General features: G+C 49.3%; 1 protein-coding gene across 1 annotated transcript in view; it reads right to left on the reverse strand.

The window, feature by feature from the left end:
* The window catches only part of Gpd1l (glycerol-3-phosphate dehydrogenase 1 like), a 37831-nt gene extending 19599 nt beyond the window's left edge, over positions 1–18232 (reverse strand). The window contains exons 1-3 of the mRNA XM_050126563.1: positions 18006–18232; positions 5434–5611; positions 1775–1915 (exon numbers count right to left, since the gene is read on the reverse strand). Of these exons, the coding sequence (XP_049982520.1) occupies positions 1775–1915; positions 5434–5611; positions 18006–18052 (366 nt within the window). The 5' untranslated portion in view covers positions 18053–18232. The remainder of the gene's footprint in view (positions 1–1774; positions 1916–5433; positions 5612–18005) is intronic.
* Between the last annotated feature and the right edge of the window lie 1123 nt (positions 18233–19355).

Consider the following 19355-nt stretch of genomic DNA (forward strand, 5'->3'; position numbering starts at 1 on the left):
ACAACCATACTGTCATCTGGCTCTGGCTGCACCAAGTATGGAGCCTATTATAAGCTGGTGCCACACCGGCAGGCCCAGTCGCTATGACATAAAGATTCTTTTCTCTAGGGTTGGGGAGATAGATCTGCGCTTGGTTCCAGCTCCAGGGGATCCGATGCCTCTGCCTGTGAAGGAACCTTCACTCATGTGTACACACCCATACTTAGACACACACATAATTCATAAAATAAATTTTGGCTAGCTCCTTCATTGGCTCCTTCCATAACAGGCAGGGTGTGGGGGGGTCCTCTCCCCAGGTTCCTCTCCCATCTGACAGAACAGCCATCCTGTATACTGTCCATACCTCACTCAATTTTCTTTTACTAAATTAATTTTTATAGTGCATAAACATTTTGGCTGCCGTGTATGTCTACTGTGAGTGCAGTTCCCACAAAGGCCAGCAGAGGGCATCAGGCACCGTGGAAGTGGAGTTAAAGACAGGTGCCTCTAGGTGGGTGCTAACAATAAAACTTTAGCCCTCCACTGGAGCAGTGAGTGCTCTTAACCACTGAGCCACCTTCGCAGTCCACCTGCTGATTTTCTTGATCATTTTATATGTAACTGTCTTCTTTGAAAGGTGCTCACTTTCTTGCAGGTGCGCACTGCAGTGTCCATCTGTGCTGTTGTTCTTGGCGCTGTATGACTATGTTAGAAACTTACACACATAGGTGCGTATATGATGCTGGCTCATATCTGTTCCCTGATTCATGGTGTTTATCACTCACTTTTTGGTGAAGTTTGTGGACTTGTTTTAAAAAGTCTATACGAAGAAAAAAATTTACATATCTATCTATAGATATAGATATTGTGTGTTTGTGTGTGTTGTGTGTACACACACACATACAAGAATGCCTGGGAGCCTGGCAGTGGTTGGCGCATGCCTTTAATCCAAGCACTTGGGAGGCAGAGGCAGGCCTCTGTGAATTTGAGGCCAGCCTGGTCTACAAGAGCTGGTTCCAGGGCAGCTAGGACAGTAACACACTGTAACTGTCTGGGGGAGGGTAAGAATGCCTAGGAAACCAAATTAAATGAATGGAAGGAGCTTTTTAGTTGAAGATGAAAAATCAATAAAATACAACAATCAATAACAACAATACCTTTCCTGCCATAATACTGGGATCAAATTCAGGTCAAGATTCACAGCGGCACATTTACCCAGCAAGCCATCTCACCCTGCATGGATGGCTAACTCCCTTGACTGGACTAGTCACTGGTAATGCAAGATTAACTAAGAGAGAATAGTTACTCCTGAGAATGGTGGCCCCATCTCCTGGGCCAGGCTCCCAGACTGAATGAGAAAGGAAGAGGAGGCTGGGACTACGGCTCAGTGCTCGCCTGGTATAGAGTCCTTGCCTGGCACGCACAAGGTTCCAGCATCACAAAACAGATTAAATAAAACAAAAAACGCAGGCAGCCAGCGGATGCCGGAAAAAATTCGGCGTTTCTCCATTCTGGTCTGCTGAGACGTGAACTAGCAGCCACCTTCTGCAGCTGCCTCCACGCAGCTGCCCACAGTCACGCCGGCCTTGACTCCCTGCCCGTAATGGACCGCCTTGCTTCAGAGAGTGGGCGCCAATAAACCTCTCCCTGCTGACGCTGCTTCCTGCCAGGTGTTTGTCATGACTAACGAGACAGGTGCCCGACAGACCTTCGCAAGCACAGGAAAGAGGGAGTGAACTCTGGAGGAGGCAGGGTCCAGGGACCTTACTCCCGCCTGCTCTTCACGTGTGGTTACCTTGATAAGCGTGATGCCCAGGGCCTTCTTGGGCACCTTGCCCGTGATCTCATCGCAGATCTTGTGGATGAACTGGTGGGGGATGACAAACACCAGCAGGTCCGCATCCTGCACGGCCTCGCTGAGATTCGGGACAGCGACCTGCAGCAAATTGGGAGACGGGTAACTCCGCAGAAGGCCAGTCAGTCCGTCCCCTCGCCCCTTCAGAATGCGCATGGCCATGAGGCTCTGCCGCCTCCACCCCATTCTTCCTAGGAAAAGGACCCTGACGTGTTCTTTTAATAAGTGTTGCTTAAAAATTACATCTTATTTATTTATTTATTGGTGTGTGTGTGTGTGTGTGTGTGTGTGTGTGTACATGTTGTGGCATGCATGTGGAGGTCAGAGGACAACTCAGGTCTCTCCTCTGTGGAAGTTCTGGGCATCAGGCTCGAGTCACCAGGCTAGGGTGCAGATGCCCGCTCTATTGTTCTTATTATTGTTTTTTGAGACAGGGTCACCCTTTATTGTCCAGGCAGCCCTGGAGTCACCATGTATCCTGGGCCACCTCCTCCCTCAGCCTCTCTTTAATCCTGGATACCAAAGTGCTAAGGCAGAAGAATCAGAAGTCCAAGGTTATCTTTGGCCACGTAGCAAGTTTGAGCCTAGCCTGGGCTATATAAGGTCAAAAGGTCAAAAACCAAATCCAACCAAAACCCCACTGATGTGTACAGACATACGGATTTTAATCTTAACGAGAACAATGCTTTTTAAAAACCTTGCAGAGCTCAGCAGACAGATGAGAGACAATGAAAAGCAACTCCCGAGGGTACTGTGATCAGTAGTTCCCATGTCACACTGGGGCAGCTGAAGCTGGCATGCCAAAGCCTTCACCTGGCTGAGCTCCAAACACGAGTTCCCAGTGGAGAGCAATGAAACCAGATCGACCATTGCTCTTCAATGACAGGAAATAACAAGTGTCTTCTCTATTTAGGTCTAGTGAAATCACACTCTCAGACCAGCCAGCTTTTAGTGAGCCAGTGAAAATGCTAAGTCAAAAATGGGCAGTCACTGTCACAGAAGGTTCCTGAGCAGGGCCTGAGGTAGGGCGAGGTGTGCGGTGGGTCAGGTCCATGCAAGGTAGACTTGGACCCTGAAGTTATAGCCTCACTGACAGATGTACATAGCAGTGCTGGGCTAGCAATGGGGCTCTGTTAGCAGAGAGCCTTCTCAGGACTCGTGAGACCCTGAGTTTGATCCCTAGTACCACCTAAGCCAGGGGTGGTGGGCTGGGGAGGTGGAGGCAGGAAGATCAGGAGTCCTCAGCTATATACCAGATTGGAATACATGGGACCTAGTGTCAAGGGTGCCAGAGAGATGATGGCTCAGCAGTTTCTGCTGCTCTTGCAGAGGACCAGGGTTCGATTCTCAGCACCAAGATGGTGGCTCACAACCACCTATAACTCCAGTTCCAATGGGTTCAGCACCCTCTCCTGACCTCCATGGGCATTAGGCATGCATGTGGTACACAGACATACATGCAGGCAAAACACTCATACACATAAAATCTTTTCTTTAAAATATAAAATCTTTTTTAAAATGTTTAGTTCAAAGGAAAATTATAGCCAGGTGGTAGTGGCACACACTTTTAGTCCCAGCTCTTGGGAGGCAGAGGAAGGCAAATCTCTGTGAGTTCGAAGTCAGCCTAGTCTACAGAGCAAGTTCCAGGGCAGCCTAGGTTGTTAAACACAAAAACCCTTAGAAAAAAAAAAAAAAGAAAGAAAAATAAAATTAGTTAAAATAAGCAGTTAAAAAAAAAAAAGAGCTGGCATTCCTGTGTTTGTACTTTCTTCTCAAGTCACAAGGAGACAGTGCTTAAAAATGAGCCTGGGATACAGAAGCCAGGAGAGAGCCTAGAGGAGAGAGAGGTGGTGGGGTAGAATTGTCTGTATTCTGTCAATCATGTTTTAAATAAATGCTGATTGGCCAGGCAGGAAGAATAGGTGGGACAACCAGACAGGAAGTAAAGGTGGAAGCCCATTCCTCTCAAGTCCTGGCCCATACACAGAAGAAGCAGGATGTGACCTGCCCCACTGAAAAAGGTACTGAGCCATGTGGCTAACATAGATAAGAACATGGGTTAATATAAGTTACAAGAGTTAATAAGAAGCCTGAGCTAATGGGCCAATCAGTTTATAACCTAATATAGACCTCTCTGTGTGATTTATTTGGGGCTTACTGCATGTGGGAACTGGGCAGAACAGAAACCCCAACAAGAAGGCCCTCATGTTACAGAGAGGGCCAAGAGATGAGAGAGAGGGCCTAGAAGGAAGATAGAGAGGGTCTAGAGTGAAGAGAGAGAGGGTTTAGAGGGGAGAGAGGGCCATGCATGTGTTGTGACCTTAAGGTTCCAGTCCTGTGTACAGATGGCTTCCAGGAGCACTTTCAAGAATAGGGTCACATAAATGTCCACTCCAGAGGGCAAATGTTCATTTGGATACAACTGCAGGGCACTAACTGAGTCCTGGGTGTGGGCCTTTGCCCCATCTACACTCTGTATGCGGAGGAAGGTGGTGAGTGAGGATGCCCAGGATGCCCGCTGTCTTATTTGATGCCTGGGGAGGGAGGTGGTGAGTGAGGATGCCCAGGATGACCGGCTGTCTCATTTGATGCACGGTGCTTCTTCCATTCCTCAGTGCACAGGCTTCTAATCACCCAGCAGCTTCACATTCCCTACTATTAATCTACCTGCCCCCAAGGCACAGATTTATAATCTCAGCTACGCAGGGGAGTGAGACAGGAGGATCGCAAATTCAAGGCCTGCCTGGGCAACCTAGGGAGCTCATGTCTGAAAATAAAAAGGACAGCACCATGGTAGTACCCTGGGTACCTAGAAAGTCAAAAGCGGAAAGCCAGAGTTACAGGCACAGGGACAGGTGGAGGGGGCAAGTTCCTTGGTGGCTGGCACAAGGAAAGGGGCATGACAATGAGGTACCTGACCCACAGAGGGGAAGGAGCCAGCCTGGACCGCAGAGACCCTCTCTCAGTCTCCCAACTCCCCTGCCCCAGTGAGCAGGTGTGACGTCCTGAGTTTGATTCCCAGCTCGGCGTGACCTGAAGCTGCAGTGTTTGTACTTAGCAGGTGAAAGCAGGAAGACCACAAGCTCAGTGTCATAGGTACACGAGGTCAGCCTGGGCTATGTGCATGCATGTCTTAGGGTGGGGGGAGCCTAAAACTTCAAAAGCATGTTAATTAACTAATGAAACGGTCACTGGGAAGGGCTCTAATCCTACACGGTTGTTGTCCTTATAAAGGGAGCAATGAGGCTGGGAGGGGTAGCTAGGTTGCTGCTCTTCCAAGAGGACCAGAGTTCGGTTCCTAGCACCGATATCAGGTCCTTCACAGCCTCTGTCAGTCCAGCTCCAAGGGATCCAGTGCCCTCGTCTGAACCTGATGCACACACGGGCACAGAGCACACACGCATTTCCACAGAAGAAACAAAGGACCTGTCTCAAAGAGCAAACCAACCAGAATCCAAGACAAGCAGAGCCAATCAAGTGACATCCGAGACCTGGGGGAAACGGAAGGTTGCTTTGCCTCTCCCAGGTCCTAGTGCGACTCAGAGGGTCACAACCTGGAGAGTGAAGCAAATGTGTCCCCCACCCCCACCAGGTCTTACCACGTTTTCTGGCAGCTTGTGTCCAGGGAGATATTTCACGTTTTCATGGTCATTGTTGATGATGTCTGTCAGCTTCCTCCCGTTAACGGTTTCCTCGAAGACCCACATCTTGACCGTGGAGGCGAACTTCTGCAGGTTCTTTACATTATTTCCAATGATTTTTGCTACAGCTGATCCCCTGCAAGGAGACAGAAGAGGGGAAAAAATGTAAACTCACTGGAGAAGAGAAAAAAGCATTTGACTGAGATGCAGATGTTTGGCGTTTTGATCCTCAGACTTCATGAGTCAGCTCAAGGTGGTGTATGTGCGGACTCAGATTTTCTCATACAACCCCCCCCCACCCGACTGAAACCCGTCCGGTTATAAGGGAAATGCCAGCATTTGGTACAAAGTTCAAAAATAAACCAGAAGCCTGAGGTGTAGCTCAGTCAGTCAGTGTCTGACTAGCGTGCACAAAGCCCTGGGTTTGATCCTCAGCTCTGCGTAAACCAGGCAGGTGGCACAAGCTTGTCATCTCAACACTTAGAGGGTAGGGTTAGAAAGAAGGGAATTTCAGGGTCAGTCTTAGCTACACAGAGAGCTGAGGGCAGCCAGAGAGACAGGAGACTCTGTCTCAAAAAAAAAAAAAAAAATTCCTCGAATCTAGTAAGAACCAGCATGTCTTGGCGCAGCGTCACAGGTAGGACAGAAATTCTGGGGAAAACATGGAAAGGTACAAGAGAGGGTTTGGCGCCTGTAAGGAGGCTTAGCTACAGCTCAGATCAATCAAGGAGATTAAAATGTAGCCACTGTGGAATTAATTGTATCCTATTAAACCGCAGCAGAGCCACCTCTGTGTGAGAAAGGAGACGCCTCCACGAAAGGAAACAGGCCATAGGGTGGGTCCCCATCGCTCCACACCCCACACCTCTGGATGGCCTCTGGCCCTCAAAGTCCCTTCCTCTGCTTTGCTATCCAGTGAGTGACAGAATTCTGAAATCCTAAGGAGTTACCACAGTCCTCAGGTAGCCCCATGCTGAGGGACAATGGTTTAACCCTGTAAAGATTTTATTCTTGTACTTGTTTAATAAAACACTGATTGGTCAGTAGCCAGGCAGGAAATATAGGCAGGGTGACCAGGCAGGAAGTAGGGAAAGAACAGGAGAATTCTGGAAAGAGGGAAGTTGCAGTCTGCAGTCGTCACCCAGACACAGAGCTAGCAAGATATGACTGCCTCGCTGAAAAAGGTACCAAGCCATGTGGCTAACACAGACAAGAATAATGGGCTAATATAAGTTATAAGAGTTATAAGAAGCCTGAGCTAATGGGCCAATCAGTTTATGATTAGTGTAGACCTCTGTGTGATTTCCTTGGGACTGAATGGCTGTGGGCGGCGTGGCTAACACAGAGGGACCCAGTAGGACAGAAAACTCTGCTGGGCCTGGCTACTGTGCCCTTGTGTTAAGCTGTGATGGGCACCTGACCTCAGCTGAGCCGAGTGGCTTCCGTCTGTGGTGTCTGAAATGAGAAACTGCTGCCTAGAGGACTTTCCTGGTGTGGGCTCCGGTGTAAGAAAATGATAAAGAAAGTAGATGCGATACTTAGTTCCTTCCCGTAACTCCAGCATTGAGGAGGCTGAGCCGGAAGGATGCCTGTCACTCATAAACAGTGGGCTCCAGGCCAACCTGGGTGACAGACTGTGACCCCATCTCAAAAAATCAAGCAGGCAAAAGTGGTGAGGAACACTCTAAAATCCCAAGGAATTCCGACTTTTATGATGGTGTGTTCACATGAGTGTGAGGGCACGCCTGTGTGCAAGTGTGCAAGCAGCGTTGCCGGTGAGAGACAGAGACAAGGCGGTGGGTGGGCAGAGTTACGTGGCCCTTGCCTTGGGGGAGGCACCAGATGGGCCTCACCTGGGAAGAAGCTGCACCACTCCAGGGACGAAAGACCGGGACCCAAGACCAGTCCCGAGTGTTTACTCAGAAGCATGGACCCCACCTCCCCTTCCCGGAGCCAAGACCAGTCCCGAGTGTTTACTCAGAAGCATGGACCCCACCTCCCCACCCAAGCAAGAACTACGTTCAGCCTCAGGCCTCAGAACACACACTGGCTCACAATTCTGCCTGCTGTGCCAATGAAATCTGTGATCCCAGCACTGGGGGTGGAGCTAGGGGGAAATCGGGTACTGAAGGTCGTCCTCAGTCACCTAGGGAGTTGGAGGATAGCCTGGGCTACCAGAGACTTCTTTGAAAAGCAAATATGAGACAGAGGCAGGAGGACATCTGTGAATGTGAGGCCTGGGCCAGCCAGGGCTACATTTTTTTTTCTTTTCTTTTGTTTTTAGGTTTTTCAAGGCAGGATTTCTCTGTGTAGCTCTGCCTGTCCTGGAACTCTGTAGACCAGGCTGGCCTCAAACTCAGAGATTCACCTGCCTCTGCTGGGATCAAAGGTGTGTGCCACCACCGCCCGGCTGTGAGACCCTTTCTTAAAACAACAAAACCCAAATCAATGCTATACAAAAAAACCCAACCAACTGGATAAATACGTGGGAGATGGAGACATGGCTCAGTGGTTAAGAGCACTGGCTGCAGGGTCCAGCTCTTAGTTGTTGGGAGCAGTGAGACCCCAGATCCTGAATTTCTTGTAAACAACTTGTTTTCCCTTGATCTGAGTGCCTACAGCTGCTCTGAGCACGAGACCTTCAGGAGTTCCTGATGGCAGGAGAGTGGTTTCTGGTGGGTTTGGCTGGGGCGTGGCTATCTCTATATAATCTGTCCCTGAACACAATAAAGGGGGCATTCTTGGGCAATTCAAGGATGACCCGTGTTGCTGTCAAAAAAAAAAAAAAAAAAAAAAAAAGAGCACTGGCTGCTTTTGCAGAGGACCCAGGGTCAAGTCCAGCACCCAGATGGTGACTCCTAATCATGTGTGACTTCAGTTCCAGGGAATCTGTGATACCCTCTTCTGATTTCGACTGTACCAGACACATACATGGTACAGACATGCTCTCAGGGGAAACACCCAGAGGTAGGTAGGATAACTATGAAAATCAGTCAGTGGTATGAACAGTGGGCTTCCGATAAGATCTCAGTCTTTATACCATACTCCTATGGTATACACACTGTCCCCAGTTCACAGATGAAAAATTGGAGGCCAAGAGAGTACAGATGTGAACCAAAAGGACCCCGTGAGCACCAAGAGGCAGGAGTTCAAGCCCAGATCTGTTTCCCAGGAGCCCTTTCCTGTTGGAAGGAAGAGAGGGAGGAAGGAAGGGAGGACAGTAATGTAAGGACTGGACTGGTCAAGAGCCCTGGCTGCTCTTCCAGAAAACCAGGCTTCAATCTCTAGTACTCATGTGGAGCTCACGACTGTCTGTGTCTCCAACTCCAGAGATCTGGCCTCCTTGAATAGCGTATATATACTGTACACAGACATACATGCAGGCACAACACCATACACATAAAATAAAGTTACAAAATTTTAATGTAATTTAAAATCTTGTAAAGTAAATAAATATATAAAGGGAGTTCTGTCACATGCTGAATTTACTAGTGGGCTGTGGGGACATAACTAAGGTCCTCAAGCTTGTACAGTAAGCACTTATACCAACTGAGCCATGCCCCAGCCCCTGCTCTCTCCTTTCACCCAGAAGGAAAGGGGTCCAGGGAGAATGAGCGTGTAGCCATAATGTCCACCACCTGAGCTCCTATCCCTCCCATGCCTGCTCTGAGCTGTGCGGTTTACCAGGCAATCAAGGACGATGTGAATTTTCTGTTGAACAACATCTAGTCTCCAGTCCTAAGAGCAATGCATGAAAGAAGCCCAAGCGCTAGGAATAATCCCATCCCGCCACCCAGGCAGAACCACGGTCGACACCGTGTGCAATTCTCTGCGGTTAAAGGGCTTTTGAAATACAGTCAAGTGCCAGAGATACAAATGTGAACAGCGAAAGATTTTAAGAATAGATTCGACTTGGTGCAATGTTTATTTGATCTCTGGGTAGAGAAGCTTTCCAAGTTTAAACCCAAAAGAGGAAACCACAGAGACAGGGAGGAAAAAAAAAATCAGTGTGAACATTTCACTTAAAGGAAAGGAGGAAGATAACAGGGCTTCTGGCAGAGGACGGTGCTCACCGTGGTATGGCCCCTTAAACAAAAGGCGGCACATGGCTGGGGAGAAAGTGCGATGCCCTGGATTCCATCCCCAGCACAGCACAAACTGGTTTTCTAGGCAGCAAATTCCTTTACCTGCTAAGCCTCTTGTTGGCCTCCCACCCCCACTCCTCCGCCATTTCCCAGCTGCAACAGAGTATCACGTGGTCCAGGCTGGTCTCTAATTCCATTTGTAGCTGAGGGCCGAGTCCACAGGTTAGTGTCCAGGACCTCCTGCACACCAGACAAGCCCTCTGCCAACCGAGTGTCAGAGGGTTTGTGCCCAAGGTTTTCTGCCTTCATCTTCTATTTACAGACTCTCAGCAGACAGCACATCCTAGTAAGAGAACATGGAAGCCAGCTCCCATAGCTGCACCATCAATCCTGGAGAGATGGCTCTTGGATAAGAACTTGCCACACAAGTGTGAAGACTGCAGTTCAGATCTCCAGACCCCACAAAGCCAGGAAGGAGAGGGGACCACTTGATATACCAGTTCACGAGAGGCAGAGACCGGGGACCCCAGGGCAAGATGTATAGCTAGATAAACCAGAATGTGTGAGCTCGAGGCTTAGGCATGGAGATCCCCAGATGAGAAACTATGTCTGACACCAGCTTCAGGCTTCCACATGCACACACATGAGAACACAAATATACACACAAAGAAAAGGAGGAGAAGCCAGGCTGTGGTGGCACACGTCTTTAATCCCAACACTCAGGAGGTAGAGGCAGGCTGATCTCTGAGTTCGAGGCTAGCCTGGTCTGCAGGGCTAGTGCCAGGACAGCTAGGGGTGCACCGAGAAACCCTGTCTTGAAAAACAGAGAGAGAGAGAGAGAGAGAGAGAGAGAGAGAGAGAGAGAGAGAGAGAGAGAGAGAGAGACCCCATGACTTAAGAGGTTTCCTTTAATCTTAGACGAAGGTGGCTAGGTCTGTAGGACATAGCGCAGGACATCGCTGTACAGCCAGCCAGTGTTCCGGCTGCTAGGCAGAGTTCTTGAAGACGCACATTCTTTGGTTATGTTGCCTGTAGCCCATGCAAACCGCTTCCTTCTTCTAGCACTGGGAAAAAACAGGTAGAAGCAGCCAGATGGTAAGAAGCAGAAGCTGCTCTACTGCCTGGGACAGAGTTTCTCAAGCTTGGGAGGAGGCTGGTATGTAAGCAGGGGAAATGGGGGCCCAGTTCCTTACCCCACTGACATTACATACAAGCAACACTTGTTCCCACTTGTTTGCTGAGCTCCCGGGGGTGATGCTAATTGATGCTGGTTAGTTATAAACCAAGGGTATTGGAGACAGCTAGGCTGGTGGAATGCAGGTCTAGCATGAACCCAGGAAGGCCTGGGTCCCTGAAGGGACACAGCGTAGCATGGCTGTAATCCCAGCACTAGGAGAAGAGGCTGGAAGACCACAGCCAGTCTGCGCTATGATGAGCCACCTGCTGATACACAAAAATGAACAACAAAATCCAACGCTTAAAAAGCAAGCAAACCAGCCAGGCGGTGGTAGCGCACGCCTTTGATCCCAGCACTCGGGAGGCAGAGGCAGGCGGATCTCTGAGAGTTTGAAGCCAGCCTGGTCTACAGGAGCTAGTTCTAGGACAGGCACCAAAGCTACAGAGGAGCCCTGTCTCGAAAAACAAAAACAAAACAAAAGCAAGCAAACCAGTCTGGAGCAACAATGGCTGGGTCTGTTAGAGTATTTACTATGGAAACACAAGGACCTGAGTTTGAACCCCTGAACTCACACAAAAGAGCTGGGTATGGTGGTGCATGTTTGTAATCCCAGCTGGGGAGGTGGAGGCAGGTGGATTCCTGGGATTTGCTGGCCAGCCAGCCTGGGTCTGCTTGGTGTGCTCCAGGCTAATGGCAAAGCAGCAAACACAACATGAAGGGAAACAGGAGCCATCGAGATGGTTCTGTGGGTGAAGGCACTTGCTGTCGAGGCTGAGTTGGATCCCCAGAATCCACAAGGTGGAAGACGTCCCTTGATGGACGTCATTCATATGCTGTGGTGAATACACACATGCCCACACACTAAATATGTAAAGGTAGAAACATTTTTTACATTAACTGTATGGTCACATAAACAGGGCCTGCATAATGACAATACCAGCTGATATCCTAAAATGGACGGGGACCTCTCACAAGGTCTCACCTGGGCAATTAATGGCCGCTAAGGGAGGGAGGATCAGTCCTCTACGCGCACATAAGAGTGGTGCTAAGTGGACTCAGATGGTTGTATTTGTATACTCGTGTACGTAACAAGTTAAAGAATGAAGTCATGAAGTTGAGAAGGAGAAAGGAGAACAGGGGAGGAGTTGGAGAAGGGAGGGGGAGGTAGAAATGATGTAAATATAGGATTCATGTGAAATTCTCAAAAATATTAAAGTATAAAATTCATACTAAAAATAGCAACGTTGAACACTGTCCTGAGGAAGACAACCAACACAGCAAAAAGTGAGGAAGTAGAGGGGAGGAGGAGCTGGGCAGTGGTGGTGCACACCTTCAGTCTCCCAGCACTCTGGAGGCAGAGGCAGGCAGATCTGTGACTTTTGAGGCCAGCCTGGACTCAAAAACAGTTCCAGGACAGCCAGAGTTGTTACACAGAGAAAGCCTGTCTTGAAAAACCAAAAAAAAAAAAAAAAAAAAAAAAAAAAAAAAAAAAAAAAAAGTAAGAAATATAATCCCGTCATTTTTGAGAGAATGCCAAGAGTTCAAATCCAATCTGGGCTATATTATGATACAAGGCAAGCCTGGACTACATAACATTGTTTCAAAAAGAAAACAAAACATGTCTGGTGCATGCCTCTAGTTTGAGTAACAGGAAGCAAAGGCAGGCAGATCTATGAGTCCAAGGTCATCCAGGGTAGACACTTTAGTCCTGGTTACCCTAGAATGCACTGTGTGGACCAGTCTTCGGCCAATTCTTGATCCTTCTGCCTCAGCCTCACCAGTTGTGGGGTGTTGTGGAATACTATTTCAACTCGGCAAAAATGTGTTACATTTGTTTATGGCGTAGAATATTACGGGAACTATGTAAAGATGTGCTACTTTTGTTTATTCTGCATGTGTTTAATTATGAAAAATGGGCTGCATTTGTTTCACCTTGCCTGCCTAAGGCACCTGATTGGTCTAATAAAGAGCTGAATGGCCAATAGCTAGGCAGGAGAAGGATAGGCGGGGCTAGCAGGCAGAGAGACTATGTAGGAGGAGAAATCTAGGCTAAGGAGAAGAGAGGAACGAGAAGGAGGAGGAGAAGAGAATGAGGGAGATACTCAGGGAAAGACACCAGACAGAGGTCAGCCAGCAGACATGAGAAGCAGCGAAAGTAAGATATACACGAAGAAGGTAAAAAGCCCAGGCCAAAAGGTAGATAAAGAGAAACATGTTTAAATTAAAAGAGCTAGCCAGAACCCACGCCTAAAGTAGGACAAGCATTCAGACCTGATAAGTGGCCTTGTCGTGATCAGGGAGCTGATTGGTGGCCCAAAAGAAAACACCCAGTGCAGCTGGGATTAAAAGCTTGAGTCACTACACCCAGCTGAACCACACTGCTGAGGCAGGGCAGATTGACTCTCTTCTCAGTTAAGAGATTTCACGACAGGACAAGGACGGTGAACTGAGTAAAGATCCTATCAGCTGACTCTGGGGCTGGGACATTGAGCTCTCTTCCCCAGCTCCTGCAATTCACAATTACAACCCTAATCTCAGACAGCAGGTACCTTCGATATTCTAAATAAGGATTTATAGACGCAGTCAGTTTAAGGCCTGCTGCCAAGCAGGTGACTTAGATAGAGACCTCTGGGAGATGTCCCATCCCAGCTGCTCCTAGGTTACTGCCTGCCCTACCCTACCTGCCTGGGAAGGGTGGGTGCTTTTGGAGTTCTGTTCCGCAGTGACCTGGAATCTGTATTTGACGCTATGACTGAGTGATCTTCTCCGGGCTGGTTTTTGTTAGTGATGGTTCTTAATACATTTTATTACATTTGCTCATTTAGTTGGCTAGAGTGTGTGTATGTATGTGTGTATGTGTGAGGCATTTGGGCTAAGACTTATCACTACAGCTTAGCTATACATGACCACACCTCTATTTACATAAATGCTCAATTGCTTAAGCAACATTTACATTCCTGTGGCGAGGACCAGACATGGAAGAGAGATCCAGCTCCTGCTTGAAAATGAGTGAAAGACTAAAGTCCTTTCACGGGAAAAATCTGCCCTTTCTCAAGGAAGGACCTAGCAAGACTGACTGTCAAGGAGTCTTTGGGCCACAAGCTGCACCCGGCAACACTGGGGAGGCCGAGAGGCAGGCAGATCTCTGTGAGTTCAAGTCCAGCCTGGTCTTCATAGCGAGTCCCTATCTCTCAAAAACAAAGCAACAAAAACCAAAACCCCACATGGTGTGGCTTGCCTGTAATCTTAGTGCTGGGGAGTTAGAGGCAGGAAGATCAGAAGTTCAAAGTCAGGGCTGGAAAAAATGACTCAGGTTAAAAACATTGCCACCCTTCCAGAGTCCCTGGGTTTGATTCTCAGCATCCACATGGTGGCACAATTGTAACTTTGGTTCTAAAGGATCTGATGTCTGCCTCTGGCCTCCAAGGGCACCAGGCACACATGTGGTACACAGACGTACGTATAGGCCAAAGACCCTCACAAAAGAATAAAACTTTTTAAAAAGTTATATAGATAAAAGCCTACAGTATATATTAAAAATAATTCAAAGTCATCCTTATTAACCAGGGCTATATGAGAACCTTCCTTTAAAAAAAAAAAGGGTGTGTGGGGGGGGGAGGATACTGTTTAAAATGTAAAATCTAGGCTTGTGCCGGACTCCAGTTCATAAAGTTTGTATCTTTAAACCTTATCTTCTAAGCCCTTACTTATCTCGTACCTGAGTTGCTTAATAGTAGAGACCGAGTCCTGTTCCTGAAAAGAGCAAGGCACCCTAAAGAACAGAGCACCCTAAAGATCATGCTACCTGCCGGGGCAAACCCTGGAGAGTATACTAACTCAGAGCTGAACGCTCCATCTTCACCCCCTTTATTTTTTGAGGTTCCACTGTATTCTGGCTGGTCTAGAACTTGCTATGTAGCCCAGGTTAGCCTCCTGTTTGTAGTGGTCTTAATGTCTCAGCCCCTCATGGGCAGGATTACAGACAAGAACCATTCTGCCCCTTTCTGGCCCCTTCCTCCCTGTTCATAGTTCCTCTAATTGGGACGCTCTTCGGAAGTGGGGATCCTCTCTCTAAGACCGAGTGACTCTGTACCCAGGGTGATGGCGTGAAGCCAACAGCTGTTTCTGTCTGATCTGGTATTTCATGGAGGCAGGCAGCCAGCACAAACCTTCCGAACAATTCTCAATTGCTGTGTCGCAGGCCAAGTTCTACTCCCTCCCAGAGCCGGATCAGACCAAGAATACAGCCAAGTACATCAGAATGAAGATGCTTCAGGCTAGCCGCCAAGCCTCCCTGAAGGGCCAGAAAGGTTGGCTACACGATCCTTGTTCAAACTCGGTCTAGTGTGGCAGAGCTGGGCCACTTCTGCCTGCAACTGACAAGCTGGGGAAAGGGCTGTCCTCTGTGGAGTTGGAGAGGATGGTGAACTAACCTGGAATAGGTGTCTGAGGCTAGCACCAGGGGACGGAAGCAGGAGAAGCAAGATCATCCTCATTTAGGACAAGGCCAACCTGGGCTGAGTGAGACCAGTCTCAAATCAACAACAAAATGTGCTCAGTGGATGCTTGCCTGGTAGCAGAGCCAGCAAGTTAGCTGGCTTTCTCTGGAGTGACCTTGATATTGTAACTGGTGTGCTGTGGTAATCCCCTCTGTATGCTATGAATATTTTATTTCCATTGGTTAATAAGGAAGCTGCTTTGGCCTATGGTAGAGCAGAATATAGCCAGACTGGAAGAGATAGAGTAGGCAGAGGCGCCATGTAGTTGCCGAAGGAGAAAGATGCCACCGGAACCTTACCAGTAGACCACAGCCTCCTGGTGATACATTGATCAATAGAAGTGGGTTATTTTAAGATGTAAGAGCTAGCTGGAAATAGGCCTAAACTGTTGGCCACACTGTTGTAATTAATACAGTTTCTGTGTGATTATTTGGGTCTGGGAAGCCAGGGACGAACAAGCAGCCTCCACTTATAGGGGTGAAGCCAAGCTGAGGGTCCATATGAAGCCCTGATGAGGACGTCTAAGAGTCCCATTTAATGTGACACACAAGTGCATGGAGGGCAGCAGGTAAACACGCTTGCCACGCAAGCCTGACGGCCTGTGCTGAGTCCCCAGATCTACGAAAAAAAGAACTCCCAAAAGTTATCCTCTGAAGTGTGCAGGAACCCTCACTTTCTCTCACAAGCACACTTGTGGCAGCACATGTCTTTAATCCCAGCCCTTGCAGTTAGAGGTAGGTGGGTTTTGTGACTATGAGGTCAGCTTTGTCTACATAGTGAAGAGCAAGACAAAGTTACACAGAGAAGCCCTGCCTCAAAAAACTAAAAATTTAAATAGTCAGCTGGCACAGCCGTTTAAACCTACCACTCTGGAAGTGGAGGCTGGAAGATCTCTGAGTTTAAGGCCAGCCTGGTCTACTTAACAAGTCCCAACCACCCAGGGTTGCATAGTAAGACCCTGCTACAAGAGCTAGTTCCAGGACAGGCTCCAAAAGCTACAGAGAAACCCTGTCTTGAAAAGCAAAACAAAACAAACAATAAAAAAAAAATTAGAGGCTGAAGGGATGGCTCATTAGGAATACTTGGCTCTTGTAGAGGACCTGAGTTCAGTTCCCAGCACCCATATGGTGACTCCTAACTGTCTGTTAACTTCAGTTCCAGGAAATCCCATGACCTCTTCTGACCTCCGCAGGCAATAGGCACATATTTAGTGCACTTACATATTTGCAGGCAAAACACTCAGACACATAAAAATAAAACTAAAAAAAAAATCACAATAAAAATTAAAAGTATGACTTTGAATTCCTGATTCCCCTGCCTGCCCCCCACCCCATCCAAAGGGCTGGATTCCGGGCAAGTGCTACCACAACCCTAACACACTTGGAGTCTGGTTGGGAGTGAAGCTGCTTCTTGGAGGTAGGAGAAGAGAGGCCTTGGCGCTTGGTCAAGCAACGGCAGAGTGGATGTATTTTAGCAACAGTATTCTGTTTATGTTAAATGAGAGTGGCTTGGTGCAGGGAGTTTCCTCTGTGGTAGAGTGCTCACTAGCACTCAGGAGGCACTAGGTTCAATCTCCAGCATAAACAACAACAAAACTTCCCCCTGGGCACGCTAGAGCTTACATTTGCACTCTTTAATGCCAGCCCTCAGATGTCTGTGGATTGAGGCCAGCTGGGTCCACACAGCAAGTCTCAGGCCAGAGCTGCAATAAGACCCTATCTCAAAAGAAAAAAAAGTTTTCAGACATTCATTATTTAGCATATGCCAGGCACCAGGTAAAGAACTGGGGAGAGTGGAAACAGATAAGTAAAAGGTGGGGCCAACGCAAGGGCAGAGGTCAGCAATGGGAGCCTCGGAGAGGCCACCCGCCCAGCCTCAATGGAAAAGGACAGCAGGTAAGGTTTCTTCCAAAACTGCTTTCTGAGCCAAGTCTTCAAAGAGTGTGACTAAGACCAATCAAATGGCCCCTACGACTCCTGCACTGTACAGCTTCTAGAAGCAGGAGCCGCGGTGTGAGTCAGACCACACATGGGACTGGAGCTAGGAAAAGTCTGGAACACACCAGCACTATGTTCTGACTCCTTGTCACCAAGACCCCCAACTTCTGTGTCAAGTATCACCGAGTTATCGAAACTACTGGAAGAGCTTGAAAGCATCAAGCGCTTTATTTGAAGTCAAATCCAACCCAGTGGAGAAAGAAGCTCTGCAAACACCTTCCCCCAGGACCTTCATGTCCCAGCAACGAGGCCACGGGGGACCTGGACCCCCTCTTGAAGTTAGCATGACCGGGAACCAGTTGCTAGAGGAGGTGAGAGCCATATCTTGAAGGACAGCGCCTGCCCCAGGTAGTAAGAACCCTTTTCCACCTCTTGTGCCTCCAAACTGCAGTAAGAACGACTGAGCCCTCCTCCAATTCCACCACGGGGTGATCGGTCGGGAACGGAGAACGCCCTTAGGGTGTTTTGCTAAATCCACGGGCGTGGCAAGCAGGTGGCCAGCAGCCGCACAGTTCCTAGGGCGCAGACTGGTGCCCGCAGGCACGGTATACGCTGCCACCCTAGCCACTCGTGCCAGGCACCTCGTGCGCTAGTGCCTTGGTGTCCTCTGGGCGTGTAGTGCCCAACCGGGGCATGCAATCGCAGGCCCGCCTCTCTGCCTGCCCGAGGAGCCCTGGTGTCCGTACTGAAGCAGCCGGCTAGCAGCCCTGGCCAGCCCGGAACCGGGGCTTCCTGGAGGCGGAGCCCGCGCCGCCCACCCGCCGCTGCTCACCAGTTCCCTGAGCCCACGATGCACACTTTCAGAGGCGCCGCTGCCATGGCCAAGCCGGATCGCTGCTGCACACTCTGCTTCCCAGGGCCCAGCCGGATCGTTGCAGCAAGCCGGATCGCTGCTTGCACGCGCAGTGCCTCCCAGGCCAACTGCTCACCTCCACTGGAGCGGCCTAGTGTAGCCGCTCCGGGCGACCCCGCCCCGCCCTCCTCTCCGCCAATGGCCACCGCCACCCTGCCTGGGCGCCTAGGGCCACAGCTGACAGCCGGGAGGACCCGCCCCACCACTCCCAAGAACCACTGCGCACGCCTGGTCCAGCCTGGTGGCCTGGTCAGCCTCCTGTGTCGCCCCACCCCTGCCCGAGGAATGTTGGGATGTGTAGTCCACCTCCCTGTGGGCTCCGGGACCGTAGTTCTAGATGCGCCACGTGCAGGCCGAAGTCATTGCGCAGAGACTTCAGCTCCGAGTTCCCGCTGCTGTGTTGCACTGCCCGGAAGGAGCAGGACCGACCCGGCTTGCAGAGGTGTCACCTATTCGCTCTCAGCGCAGGGAGAGCTGTCACTTAACGGTGGACAGCCCAGAGAGGCTAAAAGGTTGACTCTCAATTCACTTCAGATTTGGGCTCGGTGCCTGCACCTGCTTTAACAGCGGCTGCCAAATTCATATAAATAGGACAGATCCAGGCACCCATGAAATTCTTAGCGAGCCTGGAACTTCTGAGGCCTTCTGTCCTTGACCTGAGTTTAATTGGTAGTGGAAGCTAAGAGTTCAGTCCCCAGCGCTTGGTGGCTCTGTCCTGTAATCAAGGCATAAAGGAGCTGGAGGGAGGAGAACCTGAAATCCCGAGTAATTCTTGGTCACATAAACAATGGGAGGCCACCTTGTCACCGAGTCTCAAACACCCTTGCATTTAAGGATGGAAAATTTGTCTTCACAGAATCAAAACAGAAACTTGAACTGTCCCCTCATGTACTCAGGGCAGGACTTGCCTCTTCCCTGTCCTTGTCTGGGCTTCACTGATCTGTACGTGGTTGGTTTGTGTTTTGTGGTTTGAAGCCCACACTTTTCTCTTCCTTCACAAACATCTATCCAAGCGAAGCACAAGTCTCTGAAACGTGATAAAAATTGTACATGGGGATGCTCATGCCGAGGCCACAGAAAACAGTGATGGAAGGACTGGCTCTAATCCCGGCTCCAGGGAGGTGGAGGCCCAAGGACCAGCAGTGTAGAGTCATCCTAACCCTAAGCAGTTTGAGTTTGAGGCCAACCTGGAGAGGAAACCCTGTCACAAAACAACAACAAGAGCCGCCTCCAGCAGCTGTCCTCTGACCCTCCCTGTGCTCTGCCGTG

This window comes from Alexandromys fortis, unplaced genomic scaffold, assembly GCF_014885135.2.
Source record: "Alexandromys fortis isolate MF-2015 unplaced genomic scaffold, M_Fortis_MF-2015_v1.1 scaffold_269, whole genome shotgun sequence".
NCBI lineage: Eukaryota > Metazoa > Chordata > Mammalia > Rodentia > Cricetidae > Alexandromys > Alexandromys fortis.